The following is a 27,495-nucleotide window of genomic DNA, read 5'->3' as shown; positions in this document are numbered from 1 at the left end:
GAAGCAGATTACATCAGTAAAACTGATCAAACAAAGCCATCAGCATGTCTGGAAACATGCAATAAATGTGAGCTCATGTCAGCGAACAACTGCTTCATAAATAAAGATCTCCTCTTAGTATTTTAGTCAGCATTTTAAAATAGCTTAGTGGAAAAAAAAAAAAATAAACAATTAGCAGCACCACATGAATGCATAACTAGTGTGCCTTCAGCAGTTGTAGCCCTGCTAATAAAGATAAAATGCAAAAATTGTCTATTTAGCATGTAAGGACATGATATAATGCAGCACAATATAGCCATTCAGTATTTTGGCACTGCTGTTTTAGAAAAAAAAAGAGATGTCATTTAGTCCATTATGCATTACATTTATTTTCTTTAATTATCTATTGTTGTAACTACTGGCAGGCTGATGGGTTTCAGTTTCAAATTAATTGGGTGAAAATGATCCAAAATGGTACATACTGGTCCAGTATCCAAATAGGTTGTCATGATATAGGAAGAAATTTGCTTTTACTTTAATTTTTGGGGGAACAAAATATTTTCAAATCTGTCACACTCCTTTTATCAACTAGTTCCTACTTTTATTATTAAGTTCTTTAACACGCACATACATCCCTCTCCAAGGAAATAGAAAATTCCTATCAAAATGGTTATCTTTCTAACCCACTACAGTGATTATGTTCCAGCAAATCCATTATGCATTAGTGTGTACGCCCAGAGATCCATTATTTAGCCACAATGTCACACTTGTGTACTTAACATTAATCCCCTTCAGTAAAATGATTTGTCATTCTGCTCATGTTTTATAGAGATATTTTCACATGGTCAGCTGAGGTCTGATTGAGTAATTGCAATGTTTTATTCTACGCCTCAGTCTCCATAGCATGCCTTTGTTACACACACACACACACACACACACACACACACACACACACACACACACACACACACACACACACACAAATATCTAATCAGATGATCACATGCCAGCAACTTCATTTAAAGTTGCAGTCTGTAAGTTTTGCCTCTTTTTCTGTTTGAAACCTGCAATAGAATTATTATTTTCAGAATTATCATCTTTACATGGGTTGTGCCTCCGAACTTCTCCTCAGCGCGGATTAATCTAATGTTTGCTGTCAGTCACCACATCGGTGTGGATACTGTACTTTGGAATCACAGATTCTACATCTTGGAAGTATGACCAATAAGAATTTTCATCTGAACAAGTTAGTAACATGTCTACCACTTTTGTTCTGATCAACTAAAAAATTTAGTTGATCAGAACTTCATTGTAATGTTAAAAAAAACATTACAATAAATCGCGCTACCAATGGTGATTAAATCTAACGATCGCTTAATTAGCTCGGATCATGTCAAACCATGCAAATGATTATTATTGATATACTTGTTATTGATATTATTGATATAAATTGTTAATGTTAACAACTAGGGGTGTAAATATATGCTCAGGTCACGATAAGATACGCATCACGATACTGGGTTCACGATACGATACGTATCACGATATTTTGAACGAAATGAAACTGAAATTCAAATAACAGATTTATTAAAAAAAACATTAACACATTTCAATAACTTTCTTTGTTGTACATACAAGATCACATTTCAAGGTTTAATAAAAACCTTCTGTATTGAAATTAACAGCTGAATAAGTCTGTCTGTCACTGAAAAAAAAAAAAAAAAGAACTTAGAATTAAGAATCCTAAGGGACCGTTCACATATCACGTCTACAAACACTTATTTCCAAAGTGCTTGCGCTCACGTGGTGAGAGTCGTTGCTATGCAACCATGAACTGCGTTCTCCAAGAGAAGTAGGAAGTTTCAGCAAAGGATAAATTGATTTCTAGCCCTTGCAATTAGCTTTACTACTAGATATATTTATGGAGATAAGGTATAAAAACCACCCTGTGCAGCTACGATCAGCTGTTCGGCTGAGATTTTGATGTTTTGTTACAGAAAGGCCATAGCTGATCGGTTGGTTCTTGTCACATGGCCTTTCATCTTGATGCGGCTGGAAAACACACCGCATGCGTGTTGCGTTGCTTCCATTATGAGCGCGCCTGCCGCGTTGCTACATTTGAAATAACTGACTTGCACGTGGAAAAGACGCAATATGTGAACGGCCCCTAACAGACAGAACTTCTTAAAGCAAAGCATCGCAAGAATCTTTTACTTTTCTGTGGCACTGCATAGAAACGTTTAAACCTGCTTGCAAGATTCGATATGCAAAATTCGATGTGTGCTCAAAACACTTACTGAACTAGAGAGCTGATTGAGACACACCCTTAATATGCGGTGACAACCCAGCTTCTCTCACTGCCATCTCCATGTTGCAGAGTAGGTCACGTCGGCAGCTCAACCAATAAAATTAGACTGCCGTCAATATCGTAAAAGTATCGCCATCACTCTACAATACATATCGTAACAATTTTTGCATCACAAAATATCGTACTGCGATATATCGTTACACCCCTATTAACAACATCAGCATTGCGTGACTCTGTGTATTTAGTGTATTAGCATTACCTGTAGATTTCAATTTCTGTAGCCTAGTGTTGTCAAAAGTACCGACTTCGGTACCTATCGGTACTGAAATTTTAAAAACGTGACGCTTTGAGCGCTGTTGAGCGGATTCGTAAACATCTCTGATTGGCCATTGTGTTGACGCGCTCATCGGATATATCACAGACATATCCGATGAGCCGTGAAAACAACGGCCAATCAGAGATGTTTACGAATCTACTCAACAGTGCTCAAAGCGTCACATTTTTTAAATTTCAGTACCGACTAGGTACCGAAGTCGGTACTTTTGACAACACTACTGTAGCCACTTTGCAGTCTTTTGCTTTTGACTATGGGTGAATCTCCAGTTGTCACTGATTATTGTCATTTGGACCTTTCTGGATTACAATCCGCCATCAAAATGATACGTTTAATTATTCCAGCTGCTGTGAGAAAAGGCTAAAAATGATCTGCTACCAGCAGCATCCTCACATGATATAGCGTACTAGCTGGGACTCCTTTTTTATGTAAACAAGCATACTCGAATTTACCTTGGAAACCCACCAGTACCGATTTTATTAGAAAATATTATTACAAGCTTACCATTGTTGAATCAGGCTAAGGTAAGGAGATAGTTTTGAACACTGACTGGTTATGTACTTGCTCAAAAATTGATTTTAGATCATTTTTAACCAAAAAAAGTTACGGACTGCAGCTTTAAGCATGTAGATATGGTCAAGATGAGCTCCTGAAGTTCAAACTGAGCATCAGAATGGGGAAGAAATGTGATTTAAATGAGGAATGGTTGTTGGTGCCAGATGGGCTGGTCTGAGTGTTTCAGAAACTGCTGATCTACTGGACATTCATGCATAACCATTTCTAGGGCAGTGGTGTGCAGTGGTGTTCTGAAATGAGGAGGCACATTTTTTATTTATTTATGAATCAGTGTCAATTCATATGCATTACTCTTAACGTTGACACATCTTCCTTGTTAAATGAACATTACTTTACATCAAAAAAGAAAAAAAAGAAACCAGAGACAATTCTATTTTGTAATTTTACATTAACAATGTAATGTTCTATTTATCAAGTTAGTGTTTTAAGCATTTCTACATTCATTCCAAAATAATAGCTAAAGGCAATAATAATTTAAACAATATATTTTATTTGTGTACTGATGTTTTTCTTTTTTAATAGTCAACTTAGGCTATTTTGGATCATCAGTCATGCTCCGTAAACACCATCTGTCACAGACACGAAGATGTAGTTTTAATTTCACCAAGCTGATTGCATTAAAAAAAAAAAACCCTGCAGTCATCATGTTTTCAGTCCATTTCAAGTTTGATTTTGACGTGACATAAAGCAGTGGTATCTAACTGGGTGATCTGTTTACTTACTTTTCAATTAGTCTTCCCATTGACACCATCATATGTTCAGTCCAAACTGACGCGCAGAACGCGCACGTCAACAAGAGGCAGGATTTATCGCACAAAACAATCATATCCAATCATAACCAATTACATCCAATCATAGCGTGATGGAGATTGCCTCCTTTCACATGACTTTCCCCCATTCATTCACAATTACCCCCCATGCCGGGGGTCTAATAGTTTTCTATGGTTTTCTATGAGAGCAAAGGGAGGCATGACTCCTGCTGTAACTTCACCTGTGGGTGTCGCTGTTGGGCAGTGTTCCTTAAGAAATACGAGTGACTTGCACTCTTTTTAATGTCTTAATTTGAAATATTTTTGTTGTTTTATATGTAATATGGATTATTTCTCATCCTATTTTTTATTTTATTTTTTTGAGGAGGCACTGCCTCCCTTGCCTCTACGGAGGAAACGGCCCTGTTCTAGGGTTTACAGAGATTGGTCCGAAAAAGAGAAAATATCCAGTGTGTGGCAGTTATGTGGGTGAAAATGCCTTGTTGAGGCCAGAGGTCAGAAGAGAACAGCCAGACTGGTTCAAGCTGATAGGAAGGCACAATAACTCAAATAACCACTCATTACAACTGAGGTCTGCAGAACAGCATCTCTGAAGGCACACCAAACCTTGAAGCAGATGGGCTACATCAGCTGAAGACCATACAGGAAACTGAGGCTACAATTCACATGAACTCACCAAAACTGGACAGCAGAAAAAAAAACTTTGTCTGGTCTGATGAGTCACAATTTGTGCTGTGACATTCAGATGGTAGGGTCAACATGAAAACATGAATCCATCCCTGTATCAACGGTTCAGGTGGTGTATGTATGTATGTATGTATTTTATATTTATATATATATATAAGGTGCTAAAGAGGATGTTTTGTTTTATACATTTTTGCAATATTACTTGAAACTGTCTTTACTAACTGATAAAAGACTATTTATTAGGTGCACTGAAAGGAATAATATTAATATACATCATCTGTGCGATCATCGCGTAAACGATTGGCCCTCTGGCTTGTCAATCACTGCCATGACGTTCCTTGTGAGAGACGTGCGCGGCTGCGCGCTCCAGTAACTTTCCACACTCTACAGGCGCCGCATGCAATGTTTTTGTTAGGAGACAGGAGTAACAACTGCAGATTATGAGTTACCTGCGGTGAGTCCGACATAATGAATCCACTAACACGACACAGCGAATGCCGGTGGTAAACACTCGTGTTCCAATACTCGTGCACGAATTTTGGGAGGCGTTCCCTCAAAAGGAAGGGGGGTTGTTCTTACGCATGCGCTCATTTCAAAAACTCAGTAACAGTCTTTGGTTTCTCAGTCGACGAAAAGATCCTCTTTATCACCTTTAAGCATCATTTAAGAGCTGAAATCAATCTTGAACGTGACAATGCATTCACTGTACTCAAATGGCCTCCACAGTCACCAGATCCCAATCCAATAAAGCACCTTTGGGATGTGGTGGAATGAGAGATTCACATCATGGATGTACAGCTGACAGATCTGCAGCAACTGTATGATGCTATCATGTCAATATGGACCAAAGTCTCTGAGAAATGTTTCCAGCACCTTGTTGAATCTATGCCACAAATAATTAAGGCAATTTTGAAGGCAAAAGGGGGTCCAATCCGGTAAAAAAAAAAAAAAAAAAAATGTAGTAATGTAAAAGCATTTTTACAGTGCAGGTAATAAATAATTTACTGCCTTGCATTGTTCTAGTCAGGCCAAATATAAGAGACACTCTGAAGCTGCAGTATGTAATTTCTTTACCTAAAGCGTCACTATATAATGACCGGTTTCACAAACACTCCCCCGTATGCCACTGGTAAAGTTAACAGTTCAAAGTTAAGTGTTAAACTGGAGGAACACTCTGACTGAAGCCTAAATATGTGCTTCATGTGGTGACAACTAAATTACCTGGTTTTATTACCTAGTTATTTAATGAGTGAATCTACATTATATTAAGCCAACGGAAGTCTTTTAAAGGGTCATATCTGACAGAAGATAGCTCCTTAAGGTAATAACTGCACACATTTCATTTGCACAGCGTATCTGAAGAATTTGCACATCTTCAGCTACAGTATGAATTGGGATAAGCTAAAACTTTTACTCATGAATATAAATGAAATGTTAGGCTGAAAGTTGGATTACTGCGGTCTATGTAAACATATACAGCGTTTTGATCATTTGCATACCACCAAAGCCTTTAATGCTTTTAAGAGAGCGTTTTAGCTGAAGCACAGCTGTGTTTTTAACTTTGAAAAAACACATAGAAATTAGCAATTAAAAACATTCTTACGAATGTCGCTGGCATTAAATCACTCCCACAGTGGAAGCTGATTGCATTTAAGTCTTTTGGGTCATTTAAAATGAGAGAATTTCATGTCTAAACAACCTCAACTTAATAGGCCTGTCAAACACAAATTATCATCTCCAGAAAAGAAATCATACAATCCAATCTTGTTTAGAAACAAGCTTCAGCAGATTTCGCCTCATGCGTAATCAAACATATCATAATTATATACGCTATGATTGAATTTGAGCTCATACGTGACCGAGATGCAGCTGGAGGCATTGAAAAGTAACACCAAAAGAGAAAAATTTACAGAAAAGAACAAAATGGTCAGTGAACTTCCATTTTGAAAAAGTAATGTGCCTCATTTTACTGAACGTGCACTTCTTTAAATCTTAAAAGTATATTTAAAAAAAAAAAAAAATGCACTGCACGTAATATTAATATATTTAATATTTAATGTAATTTTATTGTATTTTAAATGTAATAAATTGCAACATCATCATACAATTGATTAATTACAAATATATTTAAATACATGACATACACATACACATTCAGAAATGACATTGAAGTATATTCTAGTTACCATAAATGCTTGTCAGTACATTCAACAGTACACTTTAACCATATTTCAAAGCCAACAGAATTATAAATTTACATTTAAAGATGTACTTAAGTTCTACTTAAAGTGACACTTCACAGAAAAATGAAAAGTACCCCATGATTTATTCACCCTCAAGCCATCCTAGGAGTATATGACTTTCTTCTTTCTGCCAAACATAATCAGAGTTATATTATAAAAAAAAAAAAAAAAAATCCTGGATCTTCCAAACTTTATAATGGTAGTGAATGGGGCTCAAGAGTCTGAAGCCCAAAAAAGCACATTCATCCATCATAAAAGTTAGGGATGCACCGATACCAAGCTCTTGTACTTGTACTCGTACTCGTAAAAACACACCCGATACCAAAGGCCGATACCTCACGTGACGTAACTGACAGAACTGTCCGTGCACAGAAACAATATCAGCCTCAGAGGTGTGGAAATACTTCAGAAATTAATGATGACAACACACACATTGTGAACTGCATGCTTTCAATCAAAATTCGTTATCGATTAGCGAAGGCAGGATAGGCGAAATCCCAGTTCTCAGACATGTGCGTGATCAGTTCTCCTTGCGCCTGAATGGTCAAAAGCACACATAGTTGTCAAAATGTCCATCGTGTGGAGTATCTCACATAAATACAGTCTGGTTATGGATTAAGTGGACATAAACATTTGGGTGAAAACAAGATATGTGTGTCAGTATCCATGGATTCGGTGTTAAAGGGACCGTAGCCTATATTTGTCATTAATGTTAATAGAACAACAAAATATGTTAAATAAATGTGTACATGTTAAATAAACCTACTGTATCTGAAAAACAAGTTTATTTAATTTGTATATCATACAATATTGTATATCGTGTATATAGCATTTGTTGTATTGTTTGTAATTTGTTTGTAAATTTCTTTTTATATGAGAGAGAGAGAGAGAGAATAATGAGAGCTGTCATACATTCATTAGTCTCACTGTGTTGTGCTTGGAAAACTGCAACATCAAAAAAAAAAAGAGAGAGAGAGAGAGAGAGAGAAATTAATAAATGTATCGGTATCGGCAAGTATTAGAAAAAAGTATCGGTACTCATACTTGCTCCTTAAAAAATGGTATTGATGCATCCCTAATAAAAATAATCCATACGGCTCCAGGGGTTAATAAAGGCCTTCTGAAGCGAAGCAATGGGTTTTTGTAAGAAAAATATCTATATTTAAAACTTTAAAAAACTATAACAACTTGCTTCAAGTAACGGCCGGACGCAAGTCAAGTTCCGGTGAAAGAGTGACCTCTGACCCGACGTATGATGTAGGGTTTAGTAGTAGCGTATAGACACCTCTCGTGGTTCAAACTAATAGGGCTGGACAACAAACTCAAGATCCTCCGACATTTCTCTTTAGAAAATCTTGTTTTAGACTTCTAAATTTGTGAACAGTGTTTTGTTTTGCAATACATCATGCGTCGGGTCAGAGGTCACTCTTCCACCGGAACTAGACTCGCATAGGCCATTGCTGGAAGCCAGTTATTATAGTTCATAAAGTTTTATATATGGAAGTAATATTTAATATGTTATATATAATACATTTTATATATTTTTCTTACAAAAAACCAATTGCTTCACTTCAGAAGGCATCTATTAACCCCCTGGAGCCATATGGATTACTTTTAGTCAATTTTTGGGATTGACAACCGTATTTACTTAACAGGTGTCAGTCTCGAAATGTCTCGTTCACACAGCAACTTTCAGTAACGTTTGGAACACTGTCTGTATAAACGTGCAGCGAGTGTCAAGCCTGTATTCTCTTACTAGTAACCATAGAGACAGAGCGCATTTATGTTAATCTGAAAGCCACGCCCACCGGGGGGGAAAACAATCCAACCGTCTCCATTGAGTTTGTATTGCGTGAGGCTGCCTCCTTGTCTTTTCTGACTTATTACAAAAAACAGAAAAATGTCTAAAAGCTGCTGTGTGACAAGGTGTACAGCTAACAAACTTAAAAAACCCAGAAATAAGTTTTTATAAGCTGTCGACCCCCAAAAACGAATGTTTAAGGACATAAAAGTGGATACAGGCAGTGAGACAGAGAGCAACGGGTCATATTACTATAAGAAATGCATTGGAGGGGAACGTAATCGGCGACAGGTGAAATAATTCTTTGACATGGTAAAAAATAATGAATGGTTTGTTTTTGTTGGTTTGTTTAGCATATGTTGTCGCCGATTACGACCCCCTCCAGTGTATTTCTTAAAGTAATTAAGACCATTTGCGCTCTGTCTCACTGCCTGTATCCACTTTTATGTCCTTAAACATTCATTTTTTGGGATCGACAGCTTATAAAAACTTATTTCTGGGTTTTTTAGCTTGTTAGCTGTGCACCTTGTCACACAGCAGCTTTTAGACATTGTTCTGTTTTTTGTAATAAGTCAGAAAAGACAAAGAGGCAGCCTCACGCAATACAAAGTCAATGGAGACGGTTGGTTTGTTTTCCCCCCCGGTGGGCGTGGTCTTCAGACTATGACGCGTTGCGCTCTGTCTCTATGACGACTGTGATCAACGTAATATTAAAGATGGCGACGTCCATAAAACTGAAAAGTATTATCGCTTTTCACATGACAAGAGAATAACTGAACCGCGAGTTCATCCATCAAAACTTCATTAACCAACAGCAGCATGTAAACACGCGCTAACCGGAGTCTGTAACTGACGCACACGCGCGTCACGTCCTTTGCGATGTCTCGCGCATGACACGGCATTTGAAAAGAAACACAAAACTGACATGAGCCGCTCCGATGGAGAACAGTTACTGGATCTAAAACCTTGAGATGACGCACAGCTCATATCTCTGTCGCAGTAAGTTACCAAAAGCGAAACCACACACAAAACACCGGCACTCTTGCACTGTATGACGTGACAGACAACTAACGTTAGTTGTCCTGTGCGGTTCCGTTCACACAGCGCGAATATTCTGAGCAGGGGCGGAGCCAGACATTGTAAACATTCGGGGCTTAGCCCAAATATATTTGTCCAAAGACAATTTAATTTTCTATTAACAGCTTTACTGACATGAAAGGAGCTTTTGTTGTCATATTCTTGTTCAGAAAATTTACATTATTTGACACTGTAATTTGTAAAACTTTGTTGGATGTAGCTCCTCTAGGGGGGTCCGGGGGCATGGTCCCCCGTAAGAAAATTTTGTACATTTTAAGGTTAAATGCATCAATCTGGTGCACTTTGGAAACTCAAAATTAAGAGCTTCAACCCATGTACAGTGTGCAAATTGAACAAAGAAACAGCATTGACCTGTACCTGGACATTAAAAAGGGTTCAAACATCTTTTTTACTATACTTTTGTACTCATTTCTTTTTAAAAGATAAATCCTTGAGCTTTCATTTTGATCACCACCAGATCACCAGCTGATCGTGTGCGCAAATGTGCTTACTTCTCTTTAAAACACGCCCATAGCCCATAGGCTACCGACAGCAAAGAAATGTATTCTATAGCCTAGATTATTTTTAAGGTCTATTTTTACAGGCTGTATGCAGTATATGCAAAGCCAAAGCGCAATGAAATAAAGCAACTTATGATTTCAGGGGTTTACATAGGCTATTGTCCAGTTTCATATTTGCTCAGTGACAGTCATTACATTCGGGGCTTGACTTAAAACATTCGGGGCTGAAGCCCCGGCAAAATCGGCTGGCGCCGCCCCTGATTCCGAGAATGCGGTTGTGAGTCCTGAAAATTTATGGGTGTGAGTTCGGGTATAAAATGCGGTTGTCACTCCCGTAAATAACTGTACTGCGTGTGAACGCAACCGTATTAAAGGTGCCCTCGAATGAAAAATTTAATTTATCTTGGCATAGTTAAATAACAAGAGTTCAGTACATGGAAATGACATACAGTGAGTCTCAAACTCCATTGTTTCCTCCTTTTTATATAAATCTCATTTTAAAAAGACCTTTAAAAGACCTCCGAAGAACAGGCGAATCTCAACATAACACCGACTGTTACGTAACAGTCGGGGTGTGCGCCCCCAATATTTGCATATGCCAGCCCACGTTTCCAACATTATAAAAGGCATTAGACAAGGGCAGCCAGTATTAACGTCTGGATGAAAGGCATGCACAACCAAATCTGGATGTGCAGACTAGGTAAGCAAGCAAGAACAACAGCGAAAAATGGCAGATGGAGCAATAATAACTGACATGATTCATGATAACATGATATTTTTAGTGATATTTGTAAACTGTCTTTCTAAATGTTTCGTTAGCATGTTGCTAATGTACTGTTAAATGTGGTTAAAGTTACCATCGGTTATTACTGTATTCACGGAGACAAGAGCTGTCGCTATTTTCATTATTAAACACTTGTAGTCTGTATAATGCATAAACACAACTTCATTCTTTATAAATCTCTCCAACAGTGTAGCATTAGCCGTTAGCCACGGAGCACAAGCCTCAAACTCATTCAAAATCAGAAGTAAACAATATAACAGTATACAATACTCACATAATCCGACGCATGCATGACGAACACTTTGTAAAGATGCATTTTGAGGGTTATATTAGCTGTGTAAACTTTGTTAAGGCACTGTTTAAGGCAAGCGCAAGCTCTGTGGGCCTGGACCACGGGATTTAAAGGGGCCGCAGCACCCTAAAATCGGCACGTTTATAATGATGCCCCAAAATAGGCAGTTAAAAAAATTAATTAAAAAAAATCTATGGGGTATTTTGATCTGAAACTTCACAGACACATTCAGGGGACACCTTAGACTTATATTACATCTTTTAAAAACAGGGCACCTAATCTAGGGCACAGTATATGCAAAGCCAAAGCGCAATGAAATAAAGAAACTAATTTCGGGGGTTTACATAGGTGATACAGAGGATTTTCGGGGCTTCGTCGACTGAGAATCCAAAGACTGTTACTGAAATAACTGTTAACCGTTTGAAATTTTTTTCGTCAACTGGCCAAAGCTGTTATGAGTTTTGAAATGGGCGCATGCGTAAGAACAACCCCCCTCCTTCACAGCTCACTTAAAAGGAACGCCTCCCAAAACCCATGCACGAGCATTGGAACACGAGTGTTTACCACCGGCATTCGCTGTGTCGTGTTAGTGGATTCATTATGTCGGACTCACCGCAGGTAACTCATAATCTGCAGTTGTTACTCCTGTCTCCTGACAAAAACATTGCATGCGGCGCCTGTAGAGTGTGGAAAGTTACTGGAGAGCGCAGCCGCGCACGTCTCTCACATGGAACGTCACGGCAGTGATTGACAAGCCAGAGGGCCAATCGTTTACGCGATGATCGCGTATGGCTGATGTTTTTAAGGCCCTACCTCATGCACAGATGATGTATATTAATATTATTACTTTCAGTGCACCTAATAAATAGTCTTTTATCAGTTAGTAAAGACAGTTTCAAGTAACATTGCAAAAATGTATAAAACAAAACATCCTATTTAGCACCTTTAGGGACTCAAATACAGGACTGACAACCATATTCTGCTGCTGTGTGAACGTGGCCTTATTATGGATGGATACACTTTTTTTGGGATTTAATTGAATCTTGAGCCCCATCTTCATCTCCGATTGTGTTTGTCTGAAAGAAGATACACCTAAGATGGCTTCAGTGTGATTAAATCATGGACTAATTTTCATTTTTGAGTGAACTATCCCCTTAAGTGGGTCAACAAGCACTCCAAAGTTCAGCTAATTGCATTTCATAGCAATCAATAGCAATTAACATGCAACTTAAGTGTATGAAAACATTACATTCAGTTTGTACTTACTGTAATTATATAATTTTAAAGTATATTATTTCCATTATAAGTAATGTTTTTAAAAGTATGCTGAAGTGTACTTTTTCACAAAGGACATCACATGACATCTTGTCAGCTTTTTGCAACGTGGTAATTAAAAAAAAGTGAGAAATGGATCTCCATTGAATGAGTGTCAGAGTGAGAACAGACAGGTGGAGAACATTTTAATTCAGTCAAGATAGGAAAAGAAATTTTCCATTCAAGTTCAGATTGATTCTTGAAGCATTTGTAATTAGTGTCCGTGTCCCTACATGATGAATAATTATCACCTCTATTAATCACTGGAAAAACTTCATTAAGTATGAATGAAATTGATTGTGAGCTTCATTTGAATACTATCATGTTGATTAAAAGTCAACATGCCACAGCATGCTTTGGTTCAGCTGTTCATTTGAGTGAATCATTATAATTGAAGGAGGCAAGAAGACACTGACCTTAACCACGTCTTCATCAGTGGACTGGCACTGCACAGCGTCTGACACGTCCGTAACCGTCCCGTCTGTGCCCACCGTCACCACCTTCACTGGCACTGCCACCGTCTTCCCGTTCAGCACTGCAGTGTTCAGGATCTCTGTTTCCTGTGAGCACAGACACAACAAACATCCTTACTTCATTCCTTCCATCACTCAATGATCCGGCTCAGGCTTTCCTTCCTTCATTTATGCCTCTATTAATTCTGACTGTCTTTCTTCATTGGTTCAAAGCCTTCATTTAGTTGTCAATTTGTTCATTCCTTCATTCTTTTCATACGTCAATCATTGACTTGTTTGTTAGTACAGTCATTCCTTTATTTTTCTTTTCTTTTAATCCTTCCTTCATAAATTTATTTAGTTCATTCATCTGTTCTTTTCATCCTTATTTCCATCATTTATTCCCCCTCCTTCCTTTCTTCAATCATTCTTTCCTTCTTTCCATTCATTCATTTGTTCTTTCAGACACTTCTTTTTTCTTTCCACCCACTCATCATTCATTCATTGATTCAATCCTATCCTTCATTCATTTATATTCCTGTCTTCTTCCTTGATTTCCATCCATCCTTACTCCTTCTATAATTAATTCTCTTATCGGTTCCTTCCTTCTTTCATTTATTCCTCATCCTTCCTTGTTCCTTTTTTAGTTTTTTTTTGGTTGTTTCATTCACCTGTTCATTCTTTCCATTCTTTCTCCTTCCTTTCCTGTCATTATTTATTCATTCTTTTTTTCACTCACTCCTATCTCTCATCATTCATTCATTCCCATTTCCTTCTTTTCTCCATTCCTACTTCAATAGGTTATTTATCTGTCCATTATTCATTCCTTCATTTATTCTTTCATTCAGTCCTTTCTTCTTTCATTGTACCAGACTTTCATTCATTCATACTTACTATTTTCATTCATTGGTTCAATCCTTTCTTCATGTTTGTTCATTCCTCCTTTCAGTTATTCATTCTTTTTTCCTTCTCTCATTATTTCTGTCATATATTCACTCACCCATTTCAGGTTCAGTCATTCCTTCCTTCACCTTTTTTCATTTTTATTCTTCCTTCATTTATTAAAGGATTAGTCCACTTTTAAATACACTTTTCCTGATAAATTTACTCACCCCCATGTCATCCAAGATGTTCATGTCTTTCTCTCTTCAGTCGAAAAGAAATGAAGGTTTTTGAGGAAAACATTCCAGGATTACTGTCCTTACAGTGGATTTCAATGGCTACCAACAGGTTGAAGGTCAAAATTACAGTTTCAGTGCAGCTTCAAAGGCTTTAAACGATACCAGATGAGTAATAAGGGTCTTATCTATTCATAATCGATCGGTCATTTTCGAAAAAAATACAACCGTTTATGCTTTATAAACAAAATATCGCCTTGAACGTACTTTCCGCTTCCGCATTCTTCATAACGCTTACGCTGAATATCCTACGCCTTCCCTATTCAAGTTACGGAAAAAAACGAAACTGGCGCCGCGTTCGTTCCGTAAGTAGAATAGGGAAGGCGTAGAACATTCAGCGTAAGCGTTATGAAGAATGCGGAAGCGGAAAGTACGTTCAAGGAGATATTTTGTTTATAAAGCATAAACGGTTGTATTTTTTTCGAAAATGACCGACCGATTCGCTAGATAAGGCCCTTATTCCTCATCTGGTATCGTTTAAAGCCCTTGAAGCTGCACTGAAACTGTAATTTTGACCTTCAACCTGTTGGTAGCCATTGAAATCCACTGTAAGGAGAAAAATCCTGGAATGTTTTCCTCAAAAACCTTCATTTCTTTTCGACTGACGAAAGAAAGACATGAACATCTTGGATGACATGGGGGTGAGTAAATTTATCAGGAAAAGTGTATTTAAAAGTGGACTAATCCTTTAATTTCATTCATTTGTCTGTTCTTTCCTTCTTTCTTTCCATTCAAATTCATTCTCTCATTCACTCATTTTTTTTCCTTTTCATCTATACTTCATTCATTGTTTCAATCCTTCCCCACATCCCATCTTTACTCCCTCTTTTTTCCTTCTTTCTTTATATCCTTCCTCCATTCTTCTTTACCTCATTTTAATTTTTCATTCACTCTTTTTCTTTTCCATCCCTGACTCCCTACTTTCTTCTCTCATTCATTTGTTCTTTCATTCACTCCTTTCCTTCCGTCCGTGACTCCTCCATCCTTCCTTTTCTCATTCATTTGTTTTTTTCTCATTCATTTCATTCATTCTTTTCCATTTTCTTTCATTCCCATCCACCACCCACCCATCAGCCTCATTTACTCACTCACTCACTCACTCACTCACTCACTCACTCACTCACTCACTCACTCACTCACTCACTCACTCACTCACTCACTCAGCTTACAAAAGGAAAAGAAGAGGAAGTCAAAGAGCAGAGGAAGGAGGCAGAGGGGCATTGGGTTTGACAGTTCGGGGAGGGGTTCATTAGAAGAGAAACAGCCCGAGTCCTTAACCTTTCAGCCACAGAGACACACTGTTTCAGACAACCACATAATTGAGACCATTACAGTCAGCATGAGAAACTCAGCCCCCATTGTGCCATCCCTGAGAGACAGGCAGACATTGGTAATGTAGTCAATTTACCTCATTAGCAGATCACTTTCAATTAACCAATCTGCTTGCCCTCAATGTCCAACAGCGGCAGCGCAGTTACTGCAATCAGACGGTATTCATTCACTGTAAGCGCCGTCTTTCCATCCTCATTTCTTTCTCTTTATTTCACTCTTTTATAAGAGAGCAAGATATGACATAACCTAATCTCAATGAATGCGTAATGACATGCTCATCTTACCGCCATCTTACCAACTCTCTGCCTTATTATTCTCATTACCACGAGCACCACTTTCTGTATCTCTATCTTGTCTTCGATAGTTCTTCCTTTTCATATTTTTTGTATGTGAAAAGGGAGGAAAAGAATGAGGAAAAAATGAATTTGTCCTGACAGCTCTGCATTTTTCCCCCATATTATATATTTTTAAAGCTGATCTGCTCTTTACAGGCTTGATTCCCTGTCATTTCTGTAATGCTATTACTGGAAGACTCTCTTTTTCTGTTTAATTCCTGGATCATGTCAGTGTGTATCCCCGGTTAAAGAGACTGTGGTGTCTTCATGCTTTGATCCACTATCTTGATTCGGTTTGAGCCAGTCCTTTATGGCAAACAGGGAGGTCACACTTCTCATGCATCCCTCTAAGAATGGGCTTATAAATGTTTGAGATGTTTTTGTGTGCTGAATAATTTAAAGACAGTGAAAGAGAGCAGTGAAATCTGTGAAGGCATTTTACTTGAGACAGAATTTGGCTCAGAGTAAATAAATGTTTATATGTGGACGCAAATGGAAAATGTATGCAATATCTCTTTTGCTAAAAGAAAACTTTTTGCATTTAAAATAAAGAATTATTTAGTTTATGTATGAGCCACTATAGACTTTATCTCTTTTAGGGCATCCCAAAAGGAGGTTTTGTCATATTTAGCTAACATTTGGTGACATTTTTTTTAGCAAATCTGTCCTTAGGGTATGGCTAAGTAAGTTTAGATGCACACAGAGAGACCTCAGATTTTATCAGTGAGGACCTCTCTCAAAATGCAATGGTGTTCACCATACCCTACTATCAAACGTAACCTTGTGACATTATTGGATTTAAAGTAAAACAAGATTTGGCTGATTTATGAGCATTTCAACTAGGGAGGACAACTTCAAATGTCCTCCTTTTATTTGTTTTACTATATTTTTGAGGATAATTAAAAAAAATGTGGCTCTCATAAGAATAGCTGAACATGTACACACACACACACACACACACACACACACACACACACACACACACACACACACACACACAAAATGGCTCTTTAGAATGCTTGAGTCTGATCAGTTTAATGTCTTGTATTACTCCATAGTCTCTTTCTTCTTGGATAATAAAACAGAAAAATACAGTTAAAAATATTTTATTTTCAGGAAATAAGGGAAGAAGTGTATGTTTTAAATAATTAAACACTCTGCATTGTCAAAGTTGATATTGTGGCTTTATATGTGATCAAACACTTGCATGTGTAATTATATTAACATTTTACAGCAAAAAAAAGGTTACAAGGTTTTTGACCAGCAAATGTCAAACATGAGTGTTTTTGTCAGGCCATATCTGAGGCATCACAACATGTTTTCATCAACATAGGTTACAAAATTTACTTTAGCTCTGTGAGCACTCACTTTTGCTTCACACTGGCTATTTAGGACAGTATTGGCAATGATTCAGAGACAAATGCTAGACTAAGAGACTCTTCTTTGCTCCTTGAATACATAAAACATTAGCCTTTATATATAGTGTTTCTTGAGTAAAGAAAACACTGTACTTATACAAAGAACCAGTTCTTTATTTAACCTTCCATTTGAAACAAGCAGAGATGGTCCAAACTGTGTGCAGCACTTCATTCATGATAGAGGAATCAGCAAGAGGCACTCTTTTCAGTGCTTTTCATTGGTTAAATATTTGCAAAACCCCACATGTAGACGTAAAGTGTGACCAGTTAGTAATGAATAATGGAAAAATAAAAATAAAAATTACAAAATATCAAGATAGAAGGTTTCTACCCGACAGCAACAATATTAGAATGATTTTTGAAGGATCATGTGACACTGAAGACTGGAGAAATGATGTTAAAAAAATCAGCGCTGACATCACAGGAATAAATGACATAATAAAATATATTAAAATAGAACACATTCACTTTAAATTGTAAAAATATTTTACAGTATTGCTGTTTTTACTGTATTTTTTAATCTAAGAAATGCAGCATTCATGAGCATAAGAGGCTTATTTCAAAAACATTAAAAAAAAAATTGTACTGACCCCTAACCTTTTGAATATTATTATATTTTTCAACCTGAACTAACCTTGCCTTGTCATAAAAATAAATATACAGTAAATACTGTATACTATACCCACACACAAACACACACTCGTCCACACCCGTAAGACATTTGTTAATCTTCGGAACACAAATTAAGATATTTTTGTTGAAATCCGATGGCTCCGTGAGGCCTTCATAGGGAGCAATGACATTTCCTCTCTCAAGATCCATTAATGTACTAAAAACATATTTAAATCAGTTCTTGTGAGTACAGTGGCTCAATATTAATATTATAAAGCGACGAGAATATTTTTGATGGCCGATTTCAAAACACTGCTTCGGAGCATAATGAATCAGCGTATTGAATCATGATTCGGATCGCGTGTCAAACCGCCAAACTGCTGAAATCACGTGACTTTGGCACTCCGAACCGCTGATTCGACACACTTGATTCATAATGCTCTGAAGCTTCCCGAATCAGTGTTTTGAAATCGGTCATCTCTAAATAAGTCGTTTTTTATTGCCGCACCAAAAATATTCGTGTCACTTTATAATATTAATATTGAACCACTGTACTCACATGAACTGATTTAAATATGTTTTTAGTACATTAATGGATCTTGAGAGAGGAAATGTCATTGCTCCCTATGGAGGCCTCACTGAACCATCGGATTTCAACTAAAATATCTTAATTTGTGTTCTGAAGATTAATGAAAGTCTTACGGGTGTGGAACGGCATGAGGGTAAGTAATAAATGACAGAATTTTCATTTTTGGGTGAACTAACGCTTTAAGGAGATTAAACCCTTTAAAACAGCCTCTGTTCTGTTCATTACAATTTAGCCCACAATGTGAACACTTTGAGGGAAATCCCTGACTCATACATTACTAAACGCTTCATCCACAGCCCCTCTCTCCCTTTATGCTCTCTGCCCTGAATGCCGACAAACCTCTGTCTGCCCTCCCGCTAAGATCATTGTACTTGATGGGCTAAATGGCTGTGGACCTTGGGAGAGAGCCAGAGCATGTGGACATGTCTATGTGCGTGTGTATCGCAAGTCTGCGTGTTTGGGGTTAGGAGCCTCACAGCAGGATAAATGTGAGCAGCAGGACATTAGCTGCTAGCAAGAACGAGATCACTGCATGCTGGTAATAAGCCACAGTGGGACGTCCGTAGAGAGGGGAGAGGACTGAGACGGCTACTGCAATTGGATACAGACACAGACACGGCCATTATCAAAGTTGTGGGGCTGGACTGTTTACAGGCCTGTCCCCCGTTGGGTTTTAATGGGCTAGATAGAAAGCATGCTGCAGGGGAAGCCCAGGAGCTAATGGAGGAATTTATGAAACAAGCTCACTCTCAAGGACATCACAGCCAGATGCTGAGTTCTGCCTCTTATGGCTGCTTTTGTTCATTTTAGGGACCTTGACTAGACTAAGAGGCTTTTCTGGCCAGTTGCCTGAAAGGTTAATGTCAATGACCTGAGACTACACTATGACAGAAACTACATAATCTAAATCTAAATAAGGCTGAGCAGTACACAAGTGTATTGAAAATTACATTCAAAGTATTCTGGACATTGTGTTGGAAATGTACAATTAAAGGTGTACTTCACTGTTAGAAAAAATGGCTTTTCAATAAATGCAGTAGAATGGCAAATAAAATAAAAAATAAAATTGGAAATTGGTGCTACCTGACAGAAAACAGAGAAAAAAGGCCACTCCCACCAGTCTGCTATAGATGTGCTTGACCAGAGTCAAATACCACCTTGCTTTAGTAGGAAATACTTCTTAGCAAACTTTCAATGGTGTTGACATGTATCGTTCCTGGGTACAATTCAAGAAGTTAAGATCTAGTGTGAGTGAGTTACTTTTGGTTTCCAGTGAAGGATCCAGCGCATTGTAGGCAGTGGCTAAAGACTGCAAAGAATCGTAAAATGGAGAGATCGTAAAATGGAGAGAATGCCGCAATGGCAAATCTAAAAGAACTTTCGTTCTGTCAGTTCCGCCCAACCCCTGAAGCAAAAGCCTGTTGCGTACAGGTAAGAAAGTTGCTGCCATAGTGTTCCACTTTTACCATAATGCTGTTTAATGAGTAGACATAGTACAATACAATTTTCAGTGATAAACTTATCCTTACACTATCTGTTCTGTTAATAACCCTCTATGGATTGTCAATCAATTGTCCTTGGTTGAGGATACAACCATGTGGAAGTATTATCTGTATTTTCTCGAAAGCCCTGGAGCTGTCAAAAGTCCGCCAGATGAAGCATTTGCATCATTAGGCAGACTTTTGCTGACAAATAAATGTGAATTTCTTGGTCCAGGTAACCCAGAGATTGAGTAAACTGTTCATTTACATATACTACCGATATTGTAACAATACAAAGTGGGTTGAAAATAAGAAAAAAAATTACAGTTTAAAAGTTGTGATGATTTTATTTTGGTGTACTTTTTATTATGAGGACATTAGGACAGCTACGTAACAATCGGTACGATCATTCCTTCACGCAAATCAGCTTAGACTGTTTTGTTTTTTTTATTATTTATTTATTTATTTATTTATTTATTTATTTATTTATTTATTTATTAATTCAAATTCATCAAATTCATTAAGTTTTTCTCAATGTCCACACTAAAACATTTATGGACAATCTCTACTGTATTAAAATGTTTATAAATAAATAAATAAATAATGTTTATAATTTAGGTAATTTTTATGAATGTGTAAAATGCATTTGCAAATTGTTCAAACAATTTACAGTAATTAAATGTTTTTTTAATTAACACTTTTATTCGGCAAGGACATTAAATTGATCAAATGTGACAGTAAAGACATTTTTTATTTCTCTCTATTCCAAGTAAATAGATAAAAATAGTGTAGGTATATGTAGGTAAATACAACTTATTTATAAATGCAATTAATTTTGCAATTAATTTGCAATTTGCAATTAATGCAATTTTACATATTACATATTTACTTGTTTTATATATAAGAAATGTTTATAAATGTAAATGCAAACACTGTGGGCCCTATTTTAATGATCTAAACGCAAAGTGTAAAGCGCACGGCGCAGGTGCACTCAGGCCGTGTCCAAATCCACTTTTGCTATTTTAACGACGGAAAAACGGTCCGTGCGCCGGGGCGCATTTTTGAAATGGGTTGTCCCTATTCTCTTAATGAGTAATGGGCGTAACGTTCAATAAACCAATCAGAGAGTCATCTCCCATTCCCTTTAAGAGGATTGCTATTTACATGGTGTACACGCGATGAGTCAGTTAATATATATGTGTGTGTATTGGCACGATTGTTCAATTAATTAGCCAATTTCGTTCATCATTATAAGTAGTAATAGGCTGAATTGAAAATAGGTAGCCTAATTCTAATACACGCAATGACTATTCACCATTACATTTTTATATTTATGTACACAATAATATTCTTTTACAGTGTAATCCTTTTGTTTTTAATATTTGGCATGTTTGTGTGATGCGCATCCCTGTGTGTAATAAGCAAAGTCAACGCGCACTGTGGACGCGCCCAGAGGTGCAGTTTCTACCAACACGCTCTAACAAAAAAATATTGCGCCATTGACTTTAGACTTTAGACCAGGTTTGAGTTGGTCTATAGCGCAGTCTATTTTCAGCTCCTTAAAATAGCAATGCGCCGGCAATGCGCCTGAACACACCTCTTTTTTAGACCAGCACGCCCATGGGCGCACTAACTGGCGCAAATGCATTTACTAATTTAAGGACGTGGCGCTGAACGGGAAAACGCGAATAGCGCCGGACGCAAAATAGCAAACACACTTGCGCTGCGCCTTGCGTCGCATTGCGCCGGGTATATTATAGGGCCCTGTATGTTGCTTATAAATGACTTAAAACAATAAAATAAAATGCAGGTAAAGTTTAACAAGTTTAACATAAATGCACTTGTTAAATAATGCATATTATTTATTTATATATATATATATATATATATATATATACATACACACACACACACACTTTTATAATATACTATGTATTAGGGGTGTAACAATATATTGTCACAATATATCGCAATACAAAACTGCAACAATATTGTATCGTGGATAGTGACAACATGTATCGTGGATAGTTCACCCAAATTGAAAATTACTGTGTATAATGTTGAATATAATGTATAATAATGCAATAAGGGAATATTTGTGGGTCCTGATAATGTCAAATGTCTTATGTTACTGGTAAAACATTATTTTAAATATATCCAGTCAGTGACAGAGTGCTAACATCTAAAATAAATCTGTGTTTCAGCATTAGAATGATGGATATTTTTATTGGTGTCAACATTGTCCCGTGCATTTGGTTACCAGCACCAAGTCCAAGCCTATTCATTTCCACTCTCAATGTGATAATACCAAATTTAGCATTTTAAACAACAGTACTTTTTTTTGTTATCCTTTTACCATGTGTCTTGGAGTATATCGTGAGTTCAGTATCGTGATATGTACTGAATTGTGACATGAGGGTATTGTTGCACCCCTACTATGTATTGTTATATTGATGTATATAAATGTGTTCATTTAGTAAAAAACATACATTTTCGGAAAACATGTCTTGATTATTTTAAACTAGATTTTAATCTTAACATCCGAAACGGAAATTTTCCTTTTAAATACCTTGCTATTTGGTGATTCAGGTATCTCCACTTACATCTACAACAGGAAGTACTTGAAATTTCTTTGTTCTGTGAGAGACTCTTTTCTTTCTCTTCTTTGTTTTAATTTGCACAACACAGGCAATCTTTCACCCTTTTCTGTCTTTCGGAAGCCCAATTCTGTCTTCATTAAGACTAATTCATGATTAAAATTCAGCAGCACTATTAAACTTTAAATGGTAATATAAAATAGAATGACTGTGGACACTGTGTGTGTGTTCTGATGCTGTTCACTAGAGAAGATCCTCACACACACACACACACACACACAGAAAGGTGAGAGTCAAAGCCACTGCATTATAAAGCTCTGGAGACATCTTGAGCCAAAGCACCCAGCAGGACTATGGATAGTCATACCACTGTTTGCTCATTCATGAGTGCCTGTCAGAACTGGGATTCAAACCATCAAGCCATCAAACCTGATTCTTAAGTTCTATCCTGTGTGCACACATAGCTGAAACGCAGTGGAAATGTTGTGGAAAGGTCATACATCCTATTGAAATGCAGACCACAAGATGAAAGCAAAAAAATGAAAATTCCCAACACCAGCTCTGTAAACTTGCAAGTAATAGCAAGGCCAATTTCAACCAGACCGGGCAAGTTGCTTTGCGCAGACCCTACAATTAATTGACTAAAATGCTTTCAAACAGGCCGCATCTTGCTGCCAATATCTTGTAACTTGTATCTTGTATCTCATTACCTCAAATCTGCTTGCTCAATTACTTGAGGGGCACTGGGTAGTACCAAACATGTAAATATGCTGAAATTCATTTTGAAAGTCCCAGTAACTAAACAAACCCAAAAGATTAGTAAGCCATGAACTGAAAACTTTGCTTGTACAAAAGATCTAAGGCCTACCAAATAATATGATGGAGATTAATGAAATCTCTGAAAATGGCTCAGCCTTTGAATTCGAAATTTGGAGTCTCTTTTCAAATGTGAAGGGATGAAAAAAAGGAAGAAAATTACATCTTTGGCAGAGAGACGTGTCTTTCAACTTCCAACCCACCAAAGGTATTCATTCAGTCCCAACTGTTAAGGTAAAAGCCATCACAAAAAATGATGAGTGCGGTAATCTTTGCTTCTGAGATGTAGCTCTATAATAGTCAAAGTGCTTGAGTATTATCATTCGCTTGCCAAATTTGCCAGTCAAAGCACCTGATGTCTAGTGCTCTAGTAGAGTGGATGTTCATTGTACTGTAGCTGGAAAACTTAATAAGAGACGGGAGATGCAATTTGTGTTTATGTGTTGCAGACAGAAAACATCAATCCCTGTATACATTTACATTTCTTGAGGCAGGCTTTCTTAGTGACTAACCTAGTGTTGCATTTGTCCACATATAATCAATCTTTCCTTATGTAGGTTTCATTTATAAATCACAACGGACTGAAAAACAACACATATGACAGCTAAGAAACAGCATTTTCAATAAAAGTTGTCCCGACTTGCCCCAAATGGCAAACTTTATGGGGGCTTGTGGTCTTCCTTCGTACATCTCTGTGAAATCCACGAGAGTGTAGGGTGTCCCATTTGTCATTTTATGGTAAAAAATGGGGTTCTTCATGACAAATGGAGAGCAACATAATAAGCACACCCCGTTTGTAAATGTGGACGGTCCTTCAAGACTGAGCACACAGGACTGTCATATTCCACTGAATATAATAAAATACCAGGGTAGGGTTATACACCTTTCATCATTTAATTGAAAGAGCCTTTTACATTAATGGACTGACTGATAATTGGAGCAAACAGAATGCTAAATTGTAATTTGATAGTATCAAACACATTATTTAGGGTAATCAATTGGATGAGCAATCAATCGTTGTTCATTATCAGTGTTTTAAATTATTTTTATTGTTCCCCATCTATGCATCTATGTAAGCATCTATTTGTGTATCTATATATGTATGTATGTATATCTACAGTATGTATGTACTGTATCTATCCACCTATCTACACTGTCGTTCAAAAGTTTGGGGTCAGTACAAAAAAAAAAATCAAAAGAACAGAATTTATTTGTAATAGAAAACTTTTGTAACATTATACGTTACAATATATGTGTACATGTTTTTACTGTCACTTTTGATCAATTTAATGGATCCTTGCTGAATAAATGTATTATTTATTGAACAATTTTGATGTTTGTTCAATTCACTTTATTAAATTACTGTAGCTAATATAACACTTTGAATTCATAAAACATTTACAATCCACATAAATACACTGTAATCCCTAACGCTCAAATTACTTAATTGGTTTGAGTAAGACAAACTTAAACAAATTAGTTCAGTTTAATTGACTATTTTGAGTATTTGAGTACTTTTGAGTTCACAGCACTGACATATGTCAAGAAATCTTCTGAATTAGATAAAAAAAAGAAAAAGATAATTAACTAAAACTTTATTAATTGCTATCAAAATGTATGCGTTAGCTAATTTAGGAACAATTAACATGCGTGAGCACTACAAACTCAACACATGATAGTTCTGCTTACTTAAATTTGGGAACATTATAACTCAAAAAATTTGATGTAACTGATTACCTCAAATTTTTTTGAGTTAGCCCAACTTATTTGGGTTTACAGTGTATGTAAAATAGAAGTTTAATTACTTGTTGGCATCCACCCATCCATCCATCCATCCATCCATCCATCCATCATGCAGTTTTTGGCCAATTCAAATTCACAATCATAAGAAAAATAATAACAAAAATAATAATAATAATAATAATAATAATAAAAAAACATTTTGAAATGTAGAATTTTGTCCAACTCTACTGGACTGCTTAATAAATGTAAAGTAGATGATGATGATGATGATGATGATGACGATGATGATGATGATGATGATGATGATGATGACGTGACCAAAAGATTTATTAAAAGGCATCAGGATTAGGATTTCACTCATTCAGGTTTTAATCCATGGGCATTTCAACAATTCTCCTAAAAAAGGAAGCACATTTTTGAAACTGAGCTAAACTAGTAGTTCTGAGGTCTGTGATGTCCAGAAATAACTTAAGTAAGTACAGATATTTGAGTCAGAACTGAATTTCTCAAATTGACCCACAGCCTGAATGTCACCGTGTTCACTTCCTCTGAGCCTGCTAGACTGGTTTCCCTGCCAACTGAACATGTTGAAATTCAGGAGAGCATTGTGAGTGTCTCCCTGCCCTCCTCCTTTTCTCCATCTGAGAATAAGTAAGATTTATGCTGTCAGCCCCTGTAATCTGACCGGCATGAAAAACAGATGCTCTATCTTCCTTTTCATCTCTCTTTGCTACCCTCCATTTGTCCATCGTTCCTTCATCCCGGCCACTTCATGGCTATCTCTGCTTTGTTATGACATATAAATCCTGCTATAATGAAATACGAGACCATGAAATATAACATAATTACAGAAATGCAGTGTATTAAAAAGCGATCTAATGTGACGATCTTAATTCACCACAAAGCAGAGGGATTTTCTCGTACTGCAGCAGAGAATTAGCTGTCTCACTCTCCCGTTTCTTTGTTCAAAGGAATAATTGAATTATTGGGGCAAATTTTTGCGGTGTGCTCCTTTCATGCTGTGCAGTGTTCTCAGAGCATTGTTGCATGCAATTCTTTTTATAGCTATCCTCTTCGCAACTGGCTTCAATTCACAGTCAATGTTGTATGTACTCAGGAACATGGAATGAAAAACATCTCCACTATTCCTCCATGTTAGCCTGGACGTAGACATGGACATTCCCATTTAATTAACTTTTCCACTCCCTTCAGTTTATTAATTTGAGATGAACGCTGGAGAGTTTGTTTGAAGAGAAAGGAAGACTTGTTTTATTATAAGGGTTTGAAAGACTACAGCTAAAAGTGTCATGCCCATTCACATGTCCCCTTCAATTTGTTTGAGCCATGGATTTGAACTTCAATAAAACAAGTTGCTGTAAAGGGCCGTTCACACCAAGGATAACTATAATGATATCTATAAAGTTTTAACAATCATTGTAATTCTTTGAGAGCAAGGAAGTCCACACCACAACTAACAATAACGTCAAAGAGAAACAATATCATTGTAATCACTCATAATTTTTCAAGTTGTGAATGATAAAAACACTGACACCCATTTAGAATCTACCGACTTTAAAACTTAAATGCATACCTCGGGTCTTTAGTGACCCGGGACATCATTCACTACCCTCTTCCTCATTTCTTCTTTAAAGTTAGACATCAACTTTCTTAGTATTCCTCAAATAAATTCATTATAAACAATATAACAGGGACAAAATAAGAAAATTATAAAAGAATGCCTGTTTTCCCATTCATTTTTGGTTGGTAAAAATTGTATAGGGTCACTAATGACCCGAGGTGTGTATGAGTGTAAGTATATTTTTTCTGCACAACAATAACTGAATCTTTGATGACTGAATAAGTGCAATTAACCTTTATTCCACAAGATGGCAATGTGTGGTACACAATGATAAAGAGATGTTTCACTCATAGTCACTGCAGGCAGAAAACAAAATAATAGGAAGTATAATTAGCAAAACTTGAAACGGCTCAGTGATTCACTGCAGAGAACTGAACGCAATCAAATATTAATGTCACTGTCACTTCGTCCCCTTGGAATTATAAGGTTCTAATCTGACATTTTTGTCAAAATTGAGTTATTCACATATTCATATTCTGTGACATCTTATTTACATTAAGTTGTGTACATTTGGTACTTTTTTTTAGAATACAAAAAGGTTCTATCTACAAAGTCGCACTCTAACTTGGCTCTATAAGGTTCTATCTGCGTGAGCCAATCAGCACTTCGAATGCAGA

The 27,495-nt window shown here is 36.8% G+C and overlaps 1 protein-coding gene across 1 annotated transcript in view; it reads right to left on the bottom strand.

The window, feature by feature from the left end:
- The window catches only part of si:dkeyp-14d3.1 (transmembrane protein 132C), a 417,700-nt gene that overhangs the window by 42,389 nt on the left and 347,816 nt on the right, over positions 1-27,495 (bottom strand). Inside the window, 1 exon segment of the mRNA XM_048210503.1 lies at positions 13,103-13,246. Within this exon segment, the coding sequence (XP_048066460.1) occupies positions 13,103-13,246 (144 nt within the window).

Source organism: Megalobrama amblycephala, linkage group LG12 (genome assembly GCF_018812025.1).
Source record: "Megalobrama amblycephala isolate DHTTF-2021 linkage group LG12, ASM1881202v1, whole genome shotgun sequence".
Taxonomy (NCBI): domain Eukaryota; kingdom Metazoa; phylum Chordata; class Actinopteri; order Cypriniformes; family Xenocyprididae; genus Megalobrama; species Megalobrama amblycephala.
The sequence above is the reverse complement of the archived record's forward strand: the minus strand, read 5'-3'. Positions and strand labels throughout refer to the sequence as shown.